The sequence below is a fragment of the Pongo abelii genome, chromosome 13 (assembly GCF_028885655.2).
Source record: "Pongo abelii isolate AG06213 chromosome 13, NHGRI_mPonAbe1-v2.0_pri, whole genome shotgun sequence".
Taxonomy (NCBI): Eukaryota; Metazoa; Chordata; class Mammalia; order Primates; family Hominidae; genus Pongo; species Pongo abelii.
Window position 1 is genome coordinate 103,344,765 of NC_071998.2, and position 19,613 is coordinate 103,364,377.

Sequence of the window (19,613 nt, forward strand, 5' to 3'; positions counted from 1 at the left end):
ACAGTCTAGGTGTTTAGTAAGCTATAACATCTATGTTTGTTTAAGTACACAACAAAACCACCTAATGACATGTTTCTCAGAACATATCCTTGTGGTTAAGCAATGCATGACTGTATATTTAAAGCATGTGAAATTATCACCACAATCAAGGTAACAAATATTCCCATCATTCCTGAAAATTTTCTCATGTCCCTCTGCAGTCTCTCTCTCTCCAAACCTTGTCCTCAGGCAACTACTGATCTTTCTCACACTATAGATTAGTTTGCATTTTATAGAAATATATACAAACAGAATTATACAATAGGTGTTCCTTTCTGTTTGGCTTCTCTTGTTCAGCATAATCCCTTTGCCTTTATCACTACTTTATTCCTTTTTATTGCTGAATAGTACTTGATTGCATAGAAGGACCACTTTTATCTATTCAGCTGTTAGTACAACACTTCTAGATTTTGGCTATTATAAATAAAACTGCTAAGAACATTTGTGTTTAATTAACACTTAACATTAAATCACATTTTAATTAATTTATTTATATATTTTTTAGAGATGGGGTCTGACTGTGTGGCCTGAAATAGAGTACAGCAGCTATTCACAGGCTTGATTAAAGCGCACTCAAGCCTGAACTCAAACAATCCTCCTGCCTCAGCCTCCCATGTAACAGGGACTACAGGTGTGCTGGCCACTGCCCCCAGCAACATTTTTAAATTTCACAAATCACCAGGCTAGGTAGGAGCCAGAGGTTTTGCCAACTTGGAGTGAGTGATGTTTGCCTTTTGGTTTTATCTTTCAAGCAGCGGAGCACTAAAACTATGACGTACAATATGTAAATTATTTCCTTTTATGGTTTGTGCTTTCTGTGGTCTAATAAACTTTGCATATCTCCAGGTTACAAAGATTTTCTCCTATGTCTTCTTCTGGAAATTTTATAGATATAAGTGTATTTGTTTTTAAGAGACAGGGTCTTGCTATGTTGCCCAGGCTGGAGTGCAGTGGCTATTCACAGGCACACTACCACTACTGATCTACATGGGAGTTTTGACCTCCTCTGTTTCTGACCTGGACCAGTTCATCCTTCCTTAGGCAACCTTGTGGACCTCCTCTCCTGGGAAGTCACAATATTGATGCTGAACTTAAGTGTAGATATCTGATCAGCACAGAGCACTATAGCCCAGAACTCCTGGGCTCAAGTGATCCTTCAACCTCGGCCTCCTGAATAGCTGGAACTACAGGTCCACGCAACAAATTTTACACATAGGACTAAGATCCATTTCAATTTAATTTGTCAGTATGCCAAAGGATAATGGTTAATACTTTTTATCCCCAATACCAATATCCACTTATACAAAACCCACTTGTTGAAAGATTTTCCCTTTCCCTAGTGGATTAGATTGGCAACCTTGTTGAAAATCAATTGACCACATCTGTGGATCTATTTCTAGCCTCTCTAATATGCTCCATTAATCTATATATCTATCCTTCTGACATTATCAAACTGGCTTGATTACTGCAGCTCTATATTAAGTCTTACAGCTTAAAAAAAAAAAAAGTTTTCAGCAGCTCTATTCTAAATGCTTTCTTTTCTCATTTCTATATTAATTTTAGAAGTTTGGTCTATCTTACTCAAGCAAGAAAAAGAATTAAAGTCCCAGGGATTAGGCCAGGCACAGTGGCTCACGTCTGTAATCCCAGTATTTTGGGGGGCCAAGGTGAGTGGATCACTTGAGGTGAGGCATTTGAGACCAGGCTGGCCAACATGGTGAAACCCCATCTCTACTAAAAATACAAAAAATTAGCTAGATGTGGTGGCAGGCACCTGTAATCCCAGCTACTCAGGAGGCTGCGGCATGAGAATTGCTTGAACCCGGGAGGCAGAGGTTGCAGTGAGCCAAGATTGTGCAACTGCACCCAACCTGGGCAACAGATCGAGACTCTGTCTCAAAAAATAAAAAAAGCCCCAGGGATTAGAAGAAAGGATATAAACTGACATTATCTGTAGATGATATGACTATGTATATTGAAAAGTAAAAAGAATCCACAGGCAAATTACTGGAATTCATAAGAGTTTACCAGGGTTTCTGAGTTATGAAATCAAGAGATAACAATGTTGTATTTCTGTATTACCAACAGTTAGAAAACAAAACAATAATGTTACTTCAAACTTACATTGGGTTTATGTTAGGTATCATTTTAAACTCTTCATGTACATGAGCACATTTAATCTTCACAACCCTACCAGTTAAGAACTGTTACACATTACACATAGAAAGAAAGAGAAATGCAGAGTAGTTAAGTAACTTGCCCAAGATTACACAGCTCATAAATAATAGGTCCAGAATCAGAATACAAAAAGTATGGTTCTTAGACACCACACTATGCCATGTAAAATAAAAGTAAAAGTAAGAAGTTCTCAGGAATAGCCGGGCACAGTGGCTCACACCTGTAATCCCAGCACTTTGGGAGGCCGAGACAGGTGGATCACGAGGTCAGGAGATCAAGACCATCCTAGCTAACACGGTGAAACCCCATCTCTACTAAAAATACAAAAAAATTAGCCAGGCGTTTTGGCATGCACCTGTAGTCCCAGCTTCGGGAGGCTGAGGCAAGAGAATTGCTTGGATCCGGGAGGCGGAGGTTATAGTGAGCCGAGATCACGACACTGCACTCCAGCCTGGGCAACAGAGTGAGATTCTGCCTCCAAAAAAAAAATTCTCAGGAATAAATGCAACAAAAAACGTGCAAATCTTTAAGGAGAAAAGTCACCCAACTTTAATGAAAGACATGAACAAACATCCAGGCTGCAGTGGCTCACGCTGGTAATCCTAGTGCTTTGGGAAGCAGAGTTTGGAGGATCACTTGAGACCAGGAGTTTTAGACCAATCTAGGTAATACAGAGGGACCCTACCTCCACAAAAAAAATTTTTTTAATTAGCAGAGCATGGTGATGTGTGCCTGTGGTCCTGGCTACTCAGGAGGCTGAGGTGGGAGGACTGCCTGAGCCTGGAGGTCAAGGCTGCAGTGAACCATGATTACACCACTGCACTTCAGCCTAGGCGACTGAGCAAAACCCTGTCTCAAAAAATTAAAAAAAAAAAAAAGTCCAAATGAATGGACAGATGCACAATGTTCAAAGACTGGAAGATTCTATTGTAATGATGTCAATTATCTTCAACTCATTTGTAAATTCAATGTAATCCCAATCAAAACCCCAATAGCTACTGTTGCTGCTTTTTTTTCTTTTTGGAACTCAACAAGCTGATCTTAAAATGGTTAAGAAATACAAATGGTCAAGAATTGCCAAGATAGTCTTGAAGAAGAGTAATATAAAAAAGACTTTAGCAGAGATTCAAACTTCTGGTAATGACAAAAGGAGACAACTAGACCAATGTAGCAATGCCCAGAAAAACAAGTCTTGTAAGTATTAAGCTCGGCCGGGCACAGTGGCTCACACCTGTAATCCCAGCACTTTGGGAGGCCAAGGCGGGCAGATCACTTGAGGTCAGGAGTTCAAGACCAGCTTGGCCAACATGGCAAAACCCTGTCTCTACAAAAAATACAAAAAAATTAGCCGGGTGTGGTGGTGCAAATCTGTAGTCCCAGCTACTCAGGAGGCTGAGGAATGAGAACTGCTTGAACCCGGGAGGCAAATGCTGCAGCGAGCCCAGATTGTACCACTGTACTCCAGACTGGGCAGAGCAAGACTCTGCCTCAAAAACAAAAACAAACAAACAAAAACTAAAGTTAGTAGTATGTGTTTGCAATTCCAAAACCACTTCTGTGTAATCTAAGATTGAGCAAATAAGTAAACATGTTGAGGCTAATGGGAATCAGATTTCTTATTCTTGGAGAGTTACCAATATGTAAAGGGTGCTGGATTGGAATCAGGATTTTCAGTTAAAATTTGTTTTTTAAAATACACACACACACAGAGAAACATATATTTATGAAGCAAACATAGACACATGTCCTAGTCATGTCCATTTAGTCATGCCCTATTATCAATGAGCACATCTAATGTTTAGATATTGATTTTTAAATACCATTTTCCCCTAAAAGAAACCAGGGCTCATTGAAGAAATGGCTGATTCCAGTGCCAGGTTGGGTAAAGAAGATCTGGAATATCTAGTGCCAGAAAGAAAGGGAGTGCTCCAATTATGATGGTGGCATGTCAAAAGGCCACAGAGCCAGTGTGAACGGGCTCCTACTGGCCAAATCAGGGGCAATTTGAACGTAAAATGAAAAACGAAAGTAGGAAATTATAACCTGTAGAATAAAATAAGAATCTATGAGTCCTTACTGACATGAAATAAATGAATGAAAGTGATAATAAGAAACCTCATCCTCTCAAAGTGCTGGGATTACAGGTGTGAGCCACTGTGCTCAGCCAAGAAAAACATTTTTTTTTTTTTTTGAGATGGAGTCTTGCTCTGTCGCCCAGGCTGGAGTGCAGTAGAGGGATCTTGGTTCACTGCAGCCTCTGCCTCCCAGGTTCAAGCAATTTTCCTGCCTCAACCCCCCCTAGTAGCTGGGACTACGGGCACGTGCCACCACGCCTGGCTAATTTTTGTATTTTTAGTAGAGACAGGGTTTCACCATGTTGGCCAGGATGGTCTCAAACTCCCGACCTCAATTGATCCGCCCACCTCGGCCTCCCAAAGTGCAGAGATTACAGGTGTGAGCCACCGCACCCAGCCAAGAACAACATTCTTTATAATAAAATGCTAGCTAATAAAAGTAGAAGAAATGATGGAATTAGCAAATTATCTCATGGCAACCATCACAGTAACAAATAATTTTGGCAACAGATGTGAAAAATAAAAGGTAGGCTGGGCGCGGTGGCTCACGCCTGTAATCCCAGCACTTTGGGAGGCTAAGGTGGGTGGATCACGAGGTCAGGAGGCGATTGAGACCATCCTGGCTAACACGGTGAAAGCCCATCTCCACTAAAAATACAAAAAATTAGCCGGGCGTGGCGGCAGGCACCTGTAGTCCCAGCTACTCGGGAGGTTGAGGCAGGAGAATGGTGTCAACCCGGGAAGCGGAGCTAGCAGTGAGCCGAGATCACACCACTGCACTCCAGCCTGGGCGAAAGAGCAAGACTCTGTCTCAAAAAAAAAAAAAAAAAAAAGGAAAGGTGAAAAGTGGTAAGAACAGGGTATTTATCATCTCAACCAGTAAATTCATTACAAAGGGAAAAACAGTAACATTACAGGGAAGAAACTTGCAAGACCACTTTAATAAGTGATCAAAGCTAACACCACAAGAAAAAGGATAAATTAACATCATGTGTGTCTCCTAATGTACTGAGGTAGGAAAGACACAAAATTATTTCTGCAGTATTTCTGCTCAAAAACGTATACAATGATGAGGAAAACCCAGACATCTATATTGAAAGACATTCTACAAAAAATATCCTCCCTAGACTCTTCAAAAATCCAACAGTCCAACCTGGGCAACACAGTGAGACTCTGTCTCTACAAGAAAATAAAAATAAAAATTAGCCGGGTATGATGGCGAGTGACTGTAGTCCCAGCCACCCAAGAGGCTGAGGTACAAGGATCACTTGAGCCCTGGAGGTTGAGGCTGCAGTTAGCTGTGATCGCATCACTGCACTTCAGCCTGGGCAACAGATTAAGTCCCTGTCGCAAAAATAAATAAATAAATAAATAAATAACAATAGTTATGAAAGACACAGAATAAAGAAATGTTCTGAATTAAATGACTCGAAAGAGACATGACAAATAAATTAGCCTGATACTTGTTTGGATCTTTACCAGAAAAAATTCTGTCATAAAAGACATTATTTTCACAACTGGCACTTTGGGAGGCTGAGGTGGGAGGATCACTTGAGCCCAGGAGTTTGAGACTAGCCTGACTGAAACAGCAAGACTCCATCTCCACAAAAAATGACCAAAAAAAAAAAAAGCCAGATGTAGTGTTGTTCACCTACAGTCTAGCTACTTTGGAGGCTAAGGCAGGAGGATCACTTGAGCCCAAGGTCAAGGCTACAATGAGCTATGATCACGCCACTGCACTCTAGCCTCGAAGACAGAGAAAGACCATCTCAAAAAAACAAAAAGTCTATGGATTAAAGGACTGTATAGATGTTAATTTCCTAACTTTGATAATTAAACTGTATTTAGTAAGAATGTCCTTGCCCTTAGTAAATACACAATGATTAATTCAGACATAAAGGGACATCATATCTGCAACTTACTCAAGTGGTTTGGAGGTGGGAGAAAATAAATATACACACACATGCATACACAAATATAGGTAGTGTATATACTATATATGTATATACATACATACACATAAATACTCAGATGATAAGTAAATATGGCATGATATTAACAATAGGGCAATCTGAATAACAGATACACAGTTCTTTGTACTACTCTTGCAACTTAATTTCAGACAAAATTTAATTTCAAAGTTTAAATTATTACTAAAACACCATAAACTTTAGAATATAAGTAAATATATTTATGACCTTATATCACAAAGGATTTCTTAAATAAGACACACAAAAAAGCACAAATATAAAGAAAATAAGAAATAAACTTGACAACATAAAAGTATCATTAAGAGAATAAATCAACAAGCCAAAACTGGGAGAAACTATTTGCAACCCATATAACCAACAATGGACTAGTATCTGGAATACATAATGAATTCCTACAACTAAGTAAGAAAAAAAGGAGAAATAAAACACAAAAACAGATAAAAGAATTGCACGGGGATAGCGGTGAGAGGTAAAAGACTACACATTGAGTACAGTGTACACTGCTTGGGTGATGGGTGCACCGAAATCTCAGAAATCACCACTAAAGAACTTATTCGTGTAATAAATAACTAAATAAAACAAAATTTATGAGAGGATGAATAATAAACAAAAATATGTTCAACCTCATTGGTAATTAGGAAAATGCAAGTGAAAACTATGTTAAGATACCATTTACCACACACTAAAATAAAATTTTTTTAATCTCACTCCTTTCAGTAGGAGATGGCTTAAAAAAATTATTTTAATCTCACAATGCAGTTATAAACTGGTGCAATCACTTTGAAAACTGGCATTATGTAATAAAACTGAAGAAAAATGTTCTCTATGACCCAACAATTCCTTTCCTGTGTACTTCTTAGAGAAAACTCTTGTGCAGCAGGAAAGAATGTTCATAGTAGCATCAAACTAAAACAACCAAAATATTTATCAACAATAAAATGGATAAACAAACCATGATATATTATTATTCCAATGGGATACTACAGACTTGACCGTACTGAGAATGAATGAGCAATAGCCACATGTATGAATATGGATGAATCACCAAAGACATACAGGGCAAATAAAGTCACAAAAGAAAACCAGCATGAGTCCATTTATGTAAAGTTCTAAATACAGCTTTAAAATTTTTTTAATGCTTTAAAGTATTGAATGCTTTAAAAAAAATTTTAAGTTGCATTTAGGGATATATAATGAGTGGTAAAAAAAACAACAGGAAAACAGAATAGCAAGAGAATAATTATCAAATTTGGGACTGTGGTTATCTTGGGGGAAGGAGAGTGAACAAAATTGATGAAGAAAGGTACACAGGATGCTTCTTCAGTATGTATAAATATTTTATTTCTTAACCTGGGTGGTAATCACATGGGTATTTATATACTTACGTGTTTTATAAGCTTTTCTATAGGTATAACAAATGTCACTAAAAGCAAGGACATAGTGCTTATGACTCAGCCCTAGAGACTGTAAAGAGAAACCTTTAAAAGAGAAAGAACAGCCAGTGAAGTAGGAAGAAAGTAAGGAGAGTGGTGTTTCAGAAGCCAAAAGAAAAAAGAAGTGAATAGTGAAACTGTGTCAAATATTAGTGATACGCAAAGTAGAGAAACTTTCACACAATATATAAAGTGCATTGTTCTCTGATGAATCACTTTTTTAGGATGTAGACATTATTTTGCAGTGACTAAGGATTTATTAATAACAATGAGAAAGGATATGAACATTCTGATATTTTATATTCAGAAATCAAAATTCTTAACATATTTTAAAAATGTCCTCGTCTCATAATACAGAACATTAATTGCACCAAGAGTATATAATCAATTATTAGAATAAGTGAATTCTTACATTTGATAGCTGAGTTTTGGCAAACTTTAATTTGCCCCAGTATTTTTTTTTGCCCCAAATATTTCTATCATTTGTTATTAAAATGGTAATGACAAAGACCTTTGTCACTGCCAAATCAGATAAGTAACTTAGGGGCTGGTAACAAATACAAAACACAAAAATTTGGTCAAAGAAGCCAAAACAGACATTTTATCAATATTAGAAAGATGCACTGACTCATTCCCTTGGCTTTTTAAATTAAAAATAATAAAAAAGCTTTTACTTTAAAGTAATGAACTATTTTTTAGAAGGGTTTGGACAATCATTTGGTTGTCTTAATTTTATAATTTGATTGTCTTAATTCTTTTAATTTTCTCACCTATAAAACATGATGAACTAAATACTACTTAAAGTCCCAATTAGCAATATTTTACGGTGTTATTTGGGAAAGGAAAAATCAATCACAAAAGGTAGTAATACTTTATCTAAATAATAAACCACACTTTTGAGAACTGTGAAACCAAAAGTAGCACATACTAACCTAATAAGATATTCAAACTGGGCCATCCATTGCTTTTTCCTTAAGAGGTTTACTTTAAATAAAAGAGGGAGGCTCTTCAAAGCTACAATTTGCAGAGACAATTTAGAAGGCTGTATTTTTACTAATGCAAAATGCAACTTCACACAAGCTTAAGATACAGCTGGAAGTTCTGAAGTTTAGGAAACAAAACAAAATAAATCCTCTTCTTTGAATAAAAGATCATACTATTAATTTAAGCTTGATATAAAATATCACTACTTAAAAAAGGAAAAGTATTTTTCTCAAGAGCATATATGGCAAAATTATTTTGGCTATAAACTAGCATATTTAAATTAATGTTAACAAGACTACTAATTTGAAGCAAATGGTTTGTGGCTTTTAAAGAATGAGTAATATCAATGTTAGAAAATAAATTTGTAACTCAATTTCAGATATTCATCTGTCAACTAACAGAACCTCCTAATATTAATATTTCATTAATGGGTATACTTTGTTCCAGGATTCTTGCTTTCCTTTATAAATCCTGAGAGAACTCAAGAAGAAAAAGGCTTATAAACATACATGGCTTAATAAATGAAACCTGTAACTTCAGAAAACTTGCTTTGTGACCCAAAAAAGAACTACTCACCAAAAGCAGCAGCCATAGGGGGTTCAAGGGATGGCTGGCCATCACCAGTAGGAAGGTCTAAGCGAGTGAAGTCTCTGCTTTTGTCATTATTATATTTCACATTAAGGCTGGTGAGCTTGGAGAAGTCAATGCGCAGAGTGCAGCATGCATTATAGATATTCTGGCCATCCAGAGCCTAAAGCATGTAAGAAAGGGACTGGTTTTGGCAAGACAACAACACTGATAACCAAGAAGCCTCTACTTTGACAAAGAGTGGCAATCAGGTGTAAGGCAGAAAGCACTGACTAAAAAGCCAAAGTCTTGGGTTTACTTTTACCTCACAGTCATTAACTATGAGCCTAAGAGAGAAAAAGAAAATCTCAGCTTTCATCTGTAAAATAAGACTGATAATATTTATCTTGTCTGTGGTAAGATCAAATAAGAGAGGAGAAATGTAAAAGATTGGAAAACTACTGTCTATCATAGAAATGTTCACTATTATTATGCTTATTTTGCCTATTCCAAAAGTTTTAAGATACTCTGATTTTACATTCCATTTTAATTCATTTTAGTATAATTCACATTATACTAGGATGTATAAGCTTTGTTAGGATGAAACAAAGCTTTTGTAAATGGTACTTGTCAGAGCCACAATATATAAAATATTACCTACCACTTATTTCTTTCTCTTGTAAATTTACTTTGTAATACTTTGCATAATAAACTGAGGAAAATGTGGAGTCAGTTGTGACCAAAGATTAGCAACCCCTTCCTTTGCAAGAATAAAAATTTACCTAAGGGTATTTGTGGCCACTTACAACTTTCACAAATGCTTGAATTTATAAAAATAGATACCAGAAAGCAAAGCACGTAAAAATAAAACATATATATATTCTGATTTATAATAATGGTAATTGACAAGTATGCCATCATAAAGGTACAAAATAATATATGTATGTTCCGGGTACAGCAAATATAAAGGCTATACTCCCAATCGAGTGCCAGACACTGTGTGGTACACAAAAGTACCACAAGCCTTAGTCCTCATCTTTGACCAAAACCTAGAAATGACGAGCAAAAACTGCTACAAGATGAAATCAGAGTCAGAGATAGATATCAACAGGAGGTATGTCTAAGATAACCGAACTGAATGTCAAGTTTTATATCTTGTCAAAATAGGTTTTCGTGTACTAAAAAAAAGACAACATGAATTGACAGCAGCATATTTCCTAAGATTTAGTATCTCCACCAATTTAGAGCTCGACGGGAATAAACATTGAATACAGCTGCAAAAATGGTGAAATCAATCTCTGACTGATTTAACAGAAGTAAATGGTCTACAGCCATACCACCCTGAATGCACCTGATCTCATCTGATCTCAGAAGTTAAGCAGGGTCAGGCCTGGTTAGTACTTGGATGGGAGAAGTAAATGAAAGCACGAGGGTAATGATGGCTCTATTAGTCAGCTTATGTGAAGAGTACTGTGTTCAATTCTAGACTTTAAACATGACAAACAGGACCTGCGTCTCAGAGATGTGAGAGGTGATAGGAGATTTGAGACCATTTCATATGAAGAAGTAATGATTTTTAGCTTAGAAAAAAAATACATGGAATCATACACTTTAAAACGACTAAAATGGTAAACATTATGTATATTTTGCCACAATTTTTTTAAAAAACACAAGGTAAAGTGGGGCACAAGAGAAGGTATCACTGGAGTGATTAACAATTGAAAAATGAAACAAAGATCATAATTACCATTTTGGCATAATGTGCATTTACTGGGTCAGCATACTGAAGCAAGGCTTGAAACTGATTATTCTTTGTAAAGGTGATAATCTTCAAGACTGTGCCAAATTTAGAAAATATCTGGAAAACAGTTCACATTAGGTTAAATTTAAAGGAAAAGTATTAAACTAATGTACCTTTATAAATACAACTTGTTCATAAATCCTTTTAAATGAAAATTTTCTCTTGAAAACTTTGGTACCAAAATGACTTAAGCCTAAAACATTAACATTTCAATACCCATGACTATCTTAGAACAATGCCCAGTACACAACAGGCACTTAAATAACTAGCCTATTTTATGGGATATATAAATGGTACAGTATTAAAATAGGAGACTACAATAATCAATGGTATGAGATGTGTTACAAAGCATATGAATAAAAGTGGGAGTCATGGACCAACTATTTCACCCTGTGAAGAATCATCTACTTTTTGAGATTTCTGTAGCCACTAGAAGATGTTCAACTAGAGGCTGCTCTATTAATTCACCAAATATTTGGAAAGACAGCAGTAAACAAAACAGAGACAAAAGTCTATGCCCACATGAAGACAGACAATAAACAAATGACAAATATCCTAATATCTGGTGATTTTTAAAAGTCTTATGAATAAAAATAAAAGAAGGGAAGGGGTGAGCATGAACCAGAATGCAAGTTGAGACAGTGCAAGAGTGGTGGCCAAAGAAGGCCTTTCTGAAGTGTCTTTTGAGAAGAAAAGAGTGAGGGGAAGGCTTCCTGACACCAATATCCTCACAATACGTGTTCTACCTCAGCACCACAGGGTTCACAGCCAGGGTTACTATTAATAGTAACTTATTTCTGAAAGACTAAATAGGGGGGATAAAACAACAATATATTTAGTTTTCCTCTGTTGATATGGTTTGGCTCTGTGTCACCACCCAAATCTCATCTCAAATTGTGATTCCCCATCTGTCAAAAGAGAGACCTGGTGGGAGGTGACTGGATCATGGGGGGAGTTTCCCCTTTGTTGTTCTCGTGCTAGTGAGGGAGTTCTCAAGAGATCTGATGGTTTAAAAGTGGCAGTTTCCCCTGTGCGATCTCTCTCTCCTGCCACCATGTGAAGAGTCCTGGCTTCCCCTTCACCTTCTGCCATGACTGTAAGTTTCCTGAAGCTTCCCCAGCCATGCAGAACTGTGAGTCAATTAAACCTCTTTTGTTTATAAATTACCCAGTCTCAAGGAATATCTTTATAGCAGTGTGAAAACGAACTAATATTCACTCCATTTTAAATTTGAATCTTAAAACAAGAATTTGTTCTGCTTTTGAGATTAAAAAAGTTAAGTATTCCCTATGCTGTAAGATTTTGCTGTTACCAACCACTATGGTACAATCATGGCTCACTGCAGGCTCCACCTCCCAGGCTCATGCGATCCTCCCATCTCAGCCTCCCAAGCAGCTGGGACTACACCACACCTGGCTAATTTTTTATTTTTAAGGTTTTATAGAGATGAGGTCTCACTATGTTGGCCAGGCTGGTCTCAAACTCCTGAGCTCAAGTTATCCTCCCATCTTGGCCTTCCAAAGTGCCGGGATTACAGGTGTGAGCCACCATACCTGGCCCTGCTTTTTAATTCTCAAAAAGTATGCTCAAGAATAACTATCCTTCCCTGGTAGTCTAGTGGTTAAAAAAACATGAAAGAAAGAATATTCTAAAGCATAGGTAATGAAAGAAAAATAGATAAACTGGACTACCTCAAAATTAAAAACTTTTGTGCATCAAACGAAACTATCAACAGAGTGAAATCAATCATGTATATGATAATGGGTTAAGATCCAGAACAGATAAAGAACTCATGCAACTCAACGACAATACAAACAATGCAACCCAAAAATAGGCAAAGGACTTCAACAGACATTTCTCCAAAGAAGCTAATCAAATAGCCAACAAGCCCACAAAAAGATGCTCAGTATCACTAATCATTAGAAAAATGCAAATCAAAACTACGTATCACCTAACTTCCATTAGGATAGTTATAAAATTTTTTAAAACCCATAAAATATTGGGGAGGATATGAAGAAAATGCAACCTCCGTGCACTGTTGGTAGAAATGTAAAATGTTACAGCCACTGTGGAAAAAGTATGACCTTTCCTTAAAAAATTAAAAATAGAATTACCATATGATCCAGCAATTCTATTTCTAGGTATATAGCCAAAAAATTGAAAACAGGGACTCAAAGAGATATGCATATACCCATGTATATCGCAGCATTACACAAAATAGCCAAAACAGGAAGCAACCAAAGTGTTCATCAATGAATAAATGGATAAACAAAATATGCTATATACATACAACTGAATATTACTCAGCCTCAAAAAGGAGAAAAATTCTGAATATGGGTGAACCTTCAGGACATCATGCCAGGTGAAATATGCCAGTCACAACAGCACACATACTGCATAGTTCCACTTACACGAGGAACCTAAGGTGTAGTCAAACTCACAGAGACCCAAAATAGACTGGTGATTGCTGGGGGGCTAGGAGAGTAGATGAATAAAGAGTTCCGTTTAATGGGTAAAGGGAGTTTCAGTTTGGGAAGATGAAAAAAATTCTGGAGACGTGGTATTTGGTGATGGTTGAAAAACAACGTGAATATACTTAATGTCATTGAACTATACAATTAAAAATAGTTAAAACAGTAAATTTCATGTTATATGTATTTTGCCATTTAAATCACTTATGGCAAAACATGAATCAATGTATGTATTATACATGCATCAATTCAATGTTTTCTCTCAATAAAGGAGTAACGTTAGACTTTAAAAAAAAGCTTGGGGGTATAATATAACAACTGTCTGACCTCCCTTCTTCATTACTACAGCCCAGGTGGCGTTCTAAATTATAAGACAGATTATATTTTCCCATGCTGAAAATCCTTTACTACCTCCCCTTTATATACAGGGTAAAATCCAAGCTCCTTCATATAACATAACACTCTTGCCCTGGTTTATCTCTCAAACCTCACTTCCTGACACTTCTTGTATAACACTACTCTATTTATGTCAACAATATGTAGTTGCCTATAGTTCTCCAAATTTATCAAGTGATTTCAGACCTCTATGCCCATATGTGAGGATTTTCCGTTTTCCTAGAAATGTGTTTTAACAGCTAGTAAGCCTTCATTTATTTTTTCCAAAACTCAGCTCAGGGAACAATGCCACCATAAAATTCTCAGCCTCCCCCAAATCCCTATAGAATTATTTTTCCTGAGTTATATCTATTTCTTGGTTTTATATAAATATTTATCAGCCGGGCACAGTGGCTCACGCCTGTAATCCCAGCACTTTGGGAGGCTGAGGTGGGTGTGTCACCTGAGGTCAGGAGTTCAAGACCAGCCTGGCCAACATGGTGAAACCCCATCTCTACTAAAAATACAAAAATTAGCCAGGCGTGGTGGCACATGCCTGTAATCCCAACTACTCGGGAGGCTGAGGCAGGAGAATCACTTGAACCTGGGAGGTGGAGGTTGCAGTGAGCTGAAATCGGGCCACTGCACTCCAACCTGGGCAACGAGAGAGAAACTCTGTCTCAAAAAAAAAAAATATATATATATATATATATATATTTATCTTACTGTTGTACTTCTACTCTACTATACATTTATTTATATAACTGTCTCCTTTAATTAGACTGAAGGCTCCTTGAAGGAATATACCTTGTCTTAATCATTTCTGCATCATTAAGTACAAATTCCTGACATGTAGGAGATATAGACTAAAATGTTTATTATTAATTGATAAAGAATTATATCTAGACCTGGTTGGAGAATTATAGCAATATGCAATCTTTTTTTCCTTTTTAAGAGATAGGGTCTCACCCTGTCACCCGTAATGGTGTGCAGTGGCGCCATCATAGTTCACTATAACCTTGAACTCCTGGGCTCAAGCAATCCTCCTGCTTTAGTCTCTGGAGTACTACAGGTACATACCACCATGCATGACTAATTTTTAAATTTTTTTAGAGATGGGGTCTTGCTACCTTACCCAGGCTGGTCTCAAACTCCTGACCTCACACGATTCTCCTACCTTAGCCTCCCAAAGTACTGGGATTATAGGCATGAGCCACTATACCCAGCTGGCAATATGTAATTTTTTTTCCCTTTTTTTAAAGCTTTTTTTTCATTTTTTCTTTTTAAAAAAATACTTCTTTTCACCCCAAGGGAAGTCAGCAATTTCAAAAAATAATAAATATTCTTGATGTAAAATATCTCATTAGTGAAGGAGTAAGAACACATAATTTGCTCTAACATTTGGAAAATTTTTATACTAAATTATGCTATAAAACCTAATTTCCACTCACCTTTCAGATTTTGTTAATGTTTACAGTCCTTTTCTCATTTAACTTCAACAATGGCCTAAAGCACATCCTGGGACAGCTTGGTGTTTTGCTGTGTGGTTTTTATCTGAATGTGCTAACAGAATAGAACTTGCCTGAATGGACTAACCAGCAATAGCACTCTAGTCCCCTGGATTGTATTCACTGAGAGAGGAGCTACAAAAAACAATATGATACTTCTGAATAAAGTAACTGGGCACCAACATCAGGGAATCCAGGAATGCCTGAGGTGTGATTTTTAACACCTTTTCCTAATTATCAAAATAGTAAATTTTAAACAGATTTGGTATCAAAAATTAAAATTCAGGAAGGTTTGATATATATATGAATCTATTTTTATGAATTATAAAGTCTTTGACTCTGTTTCCCTAATATATTTTGCTGTCAAAAATATGGACAAATACTCAACTCTAGATACCTCCTGTGTATTTTAATATTTTCAGACTGTAACACAGGACTAAGAAGATACTAAAGATCAAATTCTGATAAAATTCATCTTCAGAGTGATTTTTTATAAAGGTAGAATTTGTCAGAAACTGAAAATGTCCACTAGTATTCACTTGTAAAAAGTGTATTCATGGCCAGGCACGGTGGCTCACGCCTGTAATCCCAGCACTTTGGGAGGCCGAGGTGGGCAGATCACCTGAGGTCAGGAGTTCGAGACCAGCCTGGCCAACATGGCAAAACCCCTTCTCCACTAAAAGTACAAAAATTAGCCAGGCATGGTGGTGGGCGCCTGTAATCCCAGCTACTCAGAAGGCTGAGGCAGGAGAATCGCTTGAACCTGGGAGGCGGAGGTTGCAGTGAGCCAAGATTGCACTACCACACTCCAGCCTGGGCTATAAGAGTCAGACTCTGTCTCAAAAAAAAAAAAAAAGTGTATTCACATTAGAATTTTTTTTTAATATCAAGCACACTGGCCACAACTTGTTTATAATAGTTTTTGTAGCCAATGAAATAATATGATTTAAGAACCAGAATTTCGTTATTACTAGGATTCTTTTATTTAGTACCATAATGCCTAGCTTTTATAAGTCATTTATCTTTATTACAATTCAAAAAGATTGGTCCTTTGTCCAGAAGAGATTTATCTATTGGACGCTCAAAAACCATTCCCATGTATAACAGTACTCAGAAGTAATGGATTACATGAGAACATCGTTATGAGCTACTTCTTTCATGCACAAAGACACTTTTTAGTATGCAGGATTGAGCATTTACATAATGAATCAGTTGATGAATTCTATCTACAAATATTCTGAGATGATGTCATCCAGTCCAATGGCTTTAATTACCACACCTACGCTGAAGGTTTCCAAATCTCCAGCCTGAATTCTTTCCTGAATCCAGACTTAATTCCCATTTATCATCTCCCACTTGAATATCTAATAGGTATCTTAAGTTAACATGTTCAAATCAAACTCTTGATTCCTGCCTACCCCCAACCCCTGCCCCAAATCTTTTTTTGTCTTTGTTTTTTTATTATTACTATTATTTATTTACCTCAGTCTTTACATCTTAGCTCCATTTTACCAGAGGCTCAGGTCCAAAATCTGGGAGGCATTCTTGATTACTCCCTTTCTCTTCAGAACCACATCTAATCAATCCATCAGCAAATCTTTCAAAATATATCCACAGAAGCCTGTATAGGTGGCCCGTAACTATAGCCCCAGCTTCTCACAGGGTGGAAGGATCTCTTGAGCCCAGGAATTTATTTAAGGCCAGTTTGGGTAACATAGCAAGACCCTATCTCTAATTTAAAAAAAATCCATAATCACCACTTCCAGTGCCTATGCCTTCACCCAGGCCACCATCACCTCTCACTTGAAGTAGGACAAGAGCTTCCACTTAACCCTATACAGCTAATTTTTTTTGGAGGATGGGGAGGCAGGGTTTCACTCTGTCATCCAGGCTGGAATGCAGTGGTACAATCTCAGTTCACTGCAACCTCCACCCCCCGGGCTCAAGCTATCCTCCCACCTCAGCCTCCTGAGTAGCTGGGACTACAGGTGTGTGCCACCACCCTTGGCTAATTTTTTGTATTTTTGGTACAGATGGGGTTTTGCCATGTTGCCCAGGCTGGTCTTGAACACCTGAGCTCAGATGATCCACTGGCCTCGGCCTCCCAAAGTGCTGGGATTACAGGCGTGAGCCACCACACCTGGCCACAGTTTATTCTTCGTATAGCAACAAGAGTGATTCTGCTAAAACATAAATGATATAATCTCACTGTTCCATTCAAAATCCTCCAAAGGTTTCCCATCTTATCCAGTATAAGAAATTATAAAAGCTTTGCATCATCACTGCTCTAATGCCCTCTCGCATAGGGCTTTCTTACTCTCTCTATTTCAGTGACACCAGCCTTCTTTCTGATACTTGAACACAACAAGCATACTTCCACCTTAGGCACCTTACATTTGCTGTTCTTTTGGACTGGATCATTATTTCTCCACATACACACATAACTTATATCTTCACATCCTATAAGCCTCTGCTCAAATATCATATTGCAAAGACTTTCCCTAACTTCCTTCATCTAAGATAGCATCAATCCCATCTCAGTCACTCTCAATTCCCTTACCATGAGCTAAAGGAACACTAGTTTCTATAGATGTTAGATAGCAGTTGAGCCAGGACCAATTTTCAGCAAAGAATATAATAAAATAACTTGCTAAATAGTTATAACAGGTACAACCAACTCCACACTTCTGTATATTCCCCTACCGTAATATTCATCACATTTTATGCCATTATTTATGAAATTAGTGTCTTACCCACAAGACTACAAGAGAAAGAACCAGTTTCTTACATTGCTCTTTACTAGCATTTGATCATTAGAGCTAATACTTCTTGGGCACTTAGATGGAGTCTTGCTCTGCTGCCCAGGCTGGAGTGCAGTGGTGCGATCTCAGCTCACTGCAATCTCAGCCTCCTGGGTACAAGTGATTCTCCTGCCTCAGCCTCCAGAATAGGTGGAACTACAGATACATGCCACCACACCCGGCTAATTTTTTATATTTTTAGAAGAGACAGGGTTTCACCATGTTGGCCAGGCTGGAGTTGAACTCCTGACCTTAAGTCATCCACCCGCCTTGGCATCTCAAAGTGTTGGGATTACAGGCGTGAGCCACCACACCCAACCCCTTCTTGGGCACTTAATATGTATCAGGCCCTGTTCTATTTAATGAGTACTTTAAATGTATTAACTCATGTAATCCTCGCAATAAAAAATAAGAGAGAGAACATCATCTTCATTATAAAGAAAACAAAAATAGAAGGGGTAAGTTACTTGCCCAAGGCTATAGAGGCAGTAGAGTCAGGATTCAAACTAGCTCCAGACCCTGTATCTGTAACTGTTATGCCAGACTGGCGCTTAGTTGGCTGATGGGATAGAATGCCAGGGGAGAGGGCTTGCTTAATGTAATTAGATTCAGGCTCCCTGAGGAGGTAACATTTGAGCTGAGAGTTCAATGACGTCGATCCTGCCAGGTGACTACCTGGGTAAAGAGTGTTCCTGGCCTAAGAAATACAAGATAGAAATGGACTAAGGACAGAACTAAGCAGGGGAATAGGGAAGGGGGGTAGGGAGAGAGGACAGTGCCAGAAAAGACAGCTGCTAAATAAGCAGAAGAGTGTTAGGTAATGAAGATAAAGAGATGGGGGAGAAGTCTGCATTTGGGGGCCTTCATAAGGAGTTGGTTTTATTTCAATAGCACTGGAAAAGAGGGTTAAAAAAGTGAGTGCTATAACTGAAAGGCTGAGAGTCCTACCCCAGCACTTGCTACTGAGGACACTCAGAATTAGTCCTCTTCACCTGAAGGTCACCATGATCTTTTGAGGGAAAAACAAAATTTGTTACTGTGGTTAGGGAGATGATAAATGAAATGATAAGACAGGACCACATGACTGTAGCTAAACTCGATGCTGGCTGATGGCAGTGTTGGGACATAGGCATAAGAACATCCTTTATAAAAGCAATAGCTACAATGTTACAGTAGCAACCTCGGAACAAACACTGCTAAAGATCACATTAGTCTTCAATGCCACTTTCTGGGATAAACAGAAGAGAAGAAAATCCACAACAATAATGAAACCAATCACTTAAGCAACAGCTGAACCCTTTCAGAGAGCAACTGTGGCTCTGGATACCACTGCTAGAGGTCTGCTTAGGACATGCTTCACAAATGCATATGTTTTAAAAATGGAACTCAG

The 19,613-nt window shown here is 37.7% G+C and overlaps 1 protein-coding gene across 9 annotated transcripts in view; it reads right to left on the reverse strand.

The window, feature by feature from the left end:
- Positions 1-19,613, reverse strand: part of PTBP3 (polypyrimidine tract binding protein 3) — a 114,905-nt gene that overhangs the window by 22,987 nt on the left and 72,305 nt on the right. For all 9 annotated transcript variants that reach the window (XM_009244749.4, XM_002820104.6, XM_063714365.1 and 6 more), the window contains 2 exons: positions 11,015-11,125; positions 9,277-9,451 (listed from right to left, as the gene is read on the reverse strand). In XM_009244749.4, coding sequence (XP_009243024.3) covers positions 9,277-9,451; positions 11,015-11,125 — 286 coding nt within the window. The remainder of the gene's footprint in view (positions 1-9,276; positions 9,452-11,014; positions 11,126-19,613) is intronic.